Source organism: Arvicanthis niloticus, chromosome 26, assembly GCF_011762505.2.
Source record: "Arvicanthis niloticus isolate mArvNil1 chromosome 26, mArvNil1.pat.X, whole genome shotgun sequence".
In the NCBI taxonomy this organism is placed as follows: domain Eukaryota; kingdom Metazoa; phylum Chordata; class Mammalia; order Rodentia; family Muridae; genus Arvicanthis; species Arvicanthis niloticus.
The window spans coordinates 7971520-7977826 of record NC_133434.1 but is presented as its reverse complement, the minus strand read 5'-3'; the positions used below and the strand labels follow the sequence as shown (position 1 = coordinate 7977826).

Genomic DNA, 6307 nt, shown 5'->3' with positions numbered 1-6307 from the left:
GAGCATGCTTGTAGGCCGATGAGGCTATGCACTGTTTATGTGATTACAGGTTTCACATTTTCCTAGCAGGGCAGGGTCTATTTCTAAGCATAGTGTTTTAGTGGGAATGTGTCCTAAGACACTGCCCTGCAGTCCATGTCATGAGAAAGTTCAGCTTTAAAACCAGAATGATCACCAGACTAAGACAAGTACTGTAAAGAGTCCACCTTTCTATTAATGATAGGAAGGCAAACAGTACATTGGCCAGATGCTGATGAGTAGAACATATTTATAGATCAATATGGCAGCATTTGCTCAAACTGCCTAAAATGAAACTGATTCAAGAATTGTAAAGGAATCAAAATTAAAATATCATTGCTCTGTAATAAGTACTAAAATAAACTATGCTCAGTATATGCTGCAAATATGATCCTATACCTTGGACGATTTAGACTCTATAATTAGTATTTTCCTGATTTCAGTATGTATATATTTTGAGATAAACAAAATCTGAGGTGTTTATTATTAAAATTGATTCAAACAGTTTTCTCTTAACCCTGAACTCACTATCTACTAAGGATCTGAAAGCCACCAAATTCTTTTTACAATGTATGAAAATATATAACAATAAAATTTTTAGCAATCAAGCAGTAAAAATGAAAACCAAACACTATTATTCCCTTCTCAAAGAACCTTTGTTTATTTTTACCAAGTAACAATATGAAGGGACAAACTCTCTGGGAGCTGGGGTGTATGCTGGTACTTAAATGTTGCTTCTTATTCATTTGTTCTGCAGAGTAGGATTAAGAGTATATGTTAATCAATATATTTTTAATTAATTGCTTATGATATATAAGCATATACTATTTCTTATACATTAATATACCTATAATTGTATGTTCAGACTGAGACATCAGTTTACATGGATCTCTCAATTTTCATTTAGTGACACATAAAATTCCAATTTGATACCGCTTATTGTTTGTATATAGTTTTTAATTTCAAGAACCTGGATCTAATTGACACAACTTGGGGAAAAATCTGAGCCATTAACATCAGCAACTAGATTACAGTGTCTCCATTGTTCACATTGGCTGTAGTTCTGAGATTTCTTCTTCTTTCCCAAGTTCTTTAAGACACCATGTTAACCAACAGCCCATTCAATTTAGTTGTGCTAAAGTGTACTGAATCCCAGAATGTGGGAGGCAAAGGCAGGAAGATTTCTGATGTCAAAGCTGGCTTAGTCTACAAAGGAAGTTCTAGGATAGGCAGGGCTACTCAGAAAAACCCTGTTTCCAAAGCTCACAAAACAAACAAACAGACATCCTACACAAACAAAAAAGAAAACTAGGAAATAATCAAAATGCAGAAACTCAATAAAATAATATTAATTCTTCAAGAAGATGGCAAGAAAAGTAAAAAGTAAAAAGAAAGAGTAGCTTTAAACTTTGGAAATTATTCTTAGATGGGAAGTTGTTATCAGAAAGATATTTAAGAATCATACTTGACAGCCTTAATTGTTAGTCTTCAACATAAGGATTGCTACAGTTTACAACACAGAGAATATTATACACAAGGGAGTTAATGAGCGTCACACAAAGCATAAGAAGCAACTTTTAATTGCTTCCAGTTTCTAACAGCTCATCCCTGATGAAAGTATTTCTTCAGGGAGGTGCCTTTTATAAATAGTTACGACATTGCTTATATATCAAAAATTCTATGTACAGAATGTCATAGAATTGGTGGGTTCTTCGGGTTGAAGCATGAGGAAGCTATTAGATGAATCACAACATTTGGCTCAACATGTATATGTGAGCCACGTAGAAACTAAAATCAGGAATCCCATGCTGAAAACAAAGGCAGCCAGAAATCTACTTTGAATCACCTGCATCGGCTTCATCCTTGAGCTCTTGGCTTCAGAAAGCACTTAGTCTAGCTTCCATCTGATCTGGACAGCGTATTCCAAGCAGAGCTAGAGTGAGTACCTGAATTCCATTCGCCCAGGTGCTTTAGAACATCTGCTCATTGTAAGACCCTGGTACCAATTAGGGCCCCACAACCATGGAGATTTCCTGACATAACCTGAAAGCCTTCACTTACATTCTGCCACAACATATCACACTATGTTCTCCAATTATCTGAGTGCTTTTAATTGGCACACTCATTCTTTTAGCTTTTAATACTCAAGAGTACTCTGTAATGTGACTATGAATCCCTAATCAGGAATAGTCCATAAAAACATTTTATACTACTTTGGGTACAATCTGTTTCACTTTCTGGATAATGTTGCTAAATTACTAGACCTAGTACACTGTATTTTTAATATTTTTCATTAATTCATAATTCATTAATTTGTTCTATCAAAGCTGGTAGTTTTGACACCTTGTCTAAGACACTATTATGAAAGATCAAAAAAGATACAGGTTTTTAATAATACTACGTTATATTAGCATTTTCATGGAAGTCTGTTATGTGTTTGAGTTGAAGTTGTGGTTGCTTTAAGAGAGTGATCTGAGAAGTTATTTCCCATGCAGCTATTTTAGTTATTCTAGTAGTATTTGGATAAAATCAGTTTTTTTTCATTGAATTTTATCATTCACTTTTAAAGCACAATCATTTGGAAAAGATAAGGAATTATTGTCATTTCAAGTTTCATACACTGTGTTGCTATAATTATGGAAATGTAGGGGAGAAGATTCTAGTTAGACACCCCTTGAGTTCATCTTGTCCTATGAGTTCTATAGGTTTTGTCTTCAGCTATAAAGCCCTGACATCAATTTGTGGAGAGTATCCAATAATCTTGGTAATAGTCTGCATTCATTGAGGGTTTATATGGGATGCCTTTGTTAGACAACTTGATTAGAATTAGATGGAGCCCATTCTTAACACTGGAGGTTTCATTTGGTGGCAGGAAATATCTATTTGGGACTTTGTCTTCTCTGTTATTTTGTTATTCCAATTTAGATTTCTTTCATAATGTATATATTTAACAAGCTTCTGCTGTAGTCAATTTCAATAAAACCTCATATGAAGATTAAACAGGAAAGGCAAGTAATTAGCTTAAATGGGTAAGAAACAGCTTAAATGTCTTACAATTTTAAGTGCACAGCCCTTCATTATTTTCTTTACTTTTTCTATGCAGATCATTACTTTAATGTTATTGTAAATGGCTTGTTCTGCTCGTTGTTGGAAACTTGTAGAATTATAACTTACTTCTAGATGGTTTTGTGTTTTGTTACTTTAAATAACTCAAATTGTAGGCAGTAGTTATTGTTTGTAGATTTGATAGAATTTAATATAAGCAAGACTAATTAATTTACAAAGAGAATTTTTTTCCTTTTTTTCAGTTCTATCAGGTTGCTTATAACTACATATTGTCTCTCCATTGATGAAACTAGCACCTATAGCATGCAACTGGGTAAACATGTTGTTACTTTTGTTGTTTTGTTGTTTTTTTTCTCTAAGGAAGTTTGATATTAGTCATTGATTTTTATTTGTGTTGTATTTATCTCAACATATTAAAGATTATTTTGCTTTTGGAGTTCAATATAATCACATTGTGCCTATAAACAAATTGTGCATGGAAACCCATTGGAAAAATTCAAGTCAAGTTTTCAGAGTAATTACTGTATGATTCACACTTAGATAGTACATGTCAGCACTCACAGAGCTGAGAGTATAAATGATGATTGTTCTGTCTGATATTTGATTGCATGCCTCATATATTTGGGTTCCAGGGCTCTGACTAATAATATTGATAAAGAAGTGGAGATATCTGACAGGAAAGACTTCAGTTCTATTTGAAACTTTATAATGTAAAAGTACATTAAGTACCTGCTTTAAAAACTTAAATCTCCTTTATCATAGACACTCAGAAGAAAATGGCAGGAGAAAATTACTCCATTGTGACTGAATTTGTCCTCACTGGATTAACAGAGAAGCCAGGGCTGCAGCTGCCCCTGTTCTTCCTCTTCCTGGCAATCTATGCAGTCACAGTCCTAGGAAACCTGGGCATGATTATGCTGATCCTGTTCAGTTCTCACCTGCACACCCCCATGTACTTCTTCCTCAGCAATCTGTCTTTTGTTGACTTTTGCCAATCCAGTGTCATCATGCCCAAAATGCTGGAGAAATTTGTAATGGTGAAGAGTGTCATTCCTTATGCAGAGTGCATGGCTCAGTTTTACTTGTTTGACGTTTTTGCGGTTTCAGAGTGCCACATGCTAGCTGCCATGGCATATGATCGCTATGTTGCCATCTGTAATCCCTTGCTGTATAATGTTACCATGTCCTACAAAGTGTGTTCCTGGATGGTCGTGGGGGTGTATAGTGTAGGCTTGATTTGTGCCACAGGTGAAACAGCCTGCCTGCTTAGACTGTTTTTCTGCAAAGCTGAAGACATAAACCACTACTTCTGTGATCTTTTACCACTACTGGAACAATCCTGCTCTAGTACATTTATCAATGAAATACTAGCATTGTCCTTCAGTTCATTTAATATTATTGTCCCAACACTGACCATCCTCAGCTCCTACATCTTCATCATTGCCAGCATCCTCCGCATTCCTTCCACTGAGGGCAGGTCCAAAGCCTTCAGTACCTGCAGTTCCCACATCTTGGCTGTTGCTGTCTTCTTTGGATCTTTAGCATTCATGTACTTACAGCCATCATCAGTCAGCTCCATGGACCAAGGGAAAGTGTCCTCTGTGTTTTACACCATTGTTGTGCCCATGCTGAACCCCTTGATCTACAGCCTGAGGAATAAGGATGTCAAAGTTGCTTTATATAAGATTGCAGGAAGAAGACAATTTATGTGAAATGAAGAACCTGGTTAAGCAAAGCTATACAACCAAAGAGGCTTTTGAAGTATACAGTGAAGACATACAGTGCATCTCCATGAGTCATAGGTTTTATAAATGCTTGTTTATATTGAATCAAATGTATTGAACTCTGGGGATGGAGTTCACTGCCTCTCTGGGTACTCTACAATCTGACTGTCCAGAAATATGTATATTACTTTTAAATAGGTGTTTAGATAGCAAATTGCATTCATATTGTCATTTTGCTTTATAAGTCTGGAACACTGTTTTTTTTAGGTTAAATTTATTTTTGTTAAATATGACAGTAATACATTTTCAATAACATTTGAATTGCTTAATATTTGGCCTTCTTGAATTTTTAAATTAACTGTACTGGTAGTCAAGGACAAAGAAGTGGGCTTCAGGCAGGAATCTAACATTAGGCTAGAGCAAAGAAATAATTTCAGGCAGGAATCTAAATCTTAGGCTAGAGCAAAGAAGTAATTTCAGACAGAAATCTAAATTTTAGGATAGAACAAGGAAGTAGGCTTCAGACATGAAAATGACTTTGGGCTAGGACAGGGAATTTGGCTCAGATATTTTGATCATCCTGATAAGCCCTTAGAAACAGTGATCACAGAGTTGTTTATTTCCTTGCTTGTTCTTTGACTATTTGTGTTTATTGTCTTGCTTGTTCCTTGACTATTTGCATCTATTTTATTGCAAGATCCTCAAACTAGAGCTGACCTTAATACTTGCATGCAACTAAAATGGTATAAAAGCAAAAAGGAGGGGGGATGGGAAAGGGATGTTATAGGGAGGGGAAATGGAGAAAGGGGATGGCATCTGAAATGTAAATATATAAAATACCCATTAAAAAAGAAAAATAAATAAATAATAAAAAATTAAAGAAGTGTACTGATAGTTACAATTTTGAAACTATGACTTTTAAATGAACAATTGTAACCATTTGAAATATAAATGTACAATCTTACATTCTACTATACTCATAGAAATATGGTTGAACATATATGCATAATTAACATGAGATTTTTTTTTTTTACTTGCAATGAGAGACTGTATTGAAAAAGACTGAATTCTTTATGCATGTGATGGCAGGAGTCGCTGTAACATTACTTCTGGCAATTTCAAGATGACATCACCATCTTTGTTTCCTAAACCATTTTTGTTCTTTCTCATGCTCCAAGGAAAGTTTATCTATTTATTTTTCCCTCATGACATTCTTGTGCCTAAGACACAGCTCAGGGATTGAGTGCAAACTCTTCTTGCTGAGATGCCAATGCTGATTCCCAACCATGGTGGGCAGCTCACAAACTCCTTTAATTCTAGTGTTATCGGAATCCTTACAGCTGCCCTCAAGTGTACACACCCATACACACTCACACATGTAAGTATAATTAAAAATGAAACAACGTATTTTAAAAATGACATGCTTTTACGGATACATTCATACCAGCCACTTATTTACATAAAAAACAACAGTAAAATGGGAACAACTTTTTCTGACT

General features: G+C 35.0%; 1 protein-coding gene across 1 annotated transcript; it reads left to right on the top strand.

Moving 5' to 3' along the window:
- Nucleotides 1-1641: 1641 nt before the first annotated feature.
- LOC143438835 (olfactory receptor 8G50-like) lies at nt 1642-5566 on the top strand. Its single transcript, XM_076924519.1, has 2 exons — nt 1642-1956; nt 3847-5566. The coding sequence occupies exon 2, from the start codon at nt 3861-3863 to the stop codon at nt 4794-4796; it is 936 nt and encodes a 311-aa protein (XP_076780634.1). The 5' UTR covers nt 1642-1956; nt 3847-3860; the 3' UTR covers nt 4797-5566.
- Nucleotides 5567-6307: the final 741 nt, after the last annotated feature.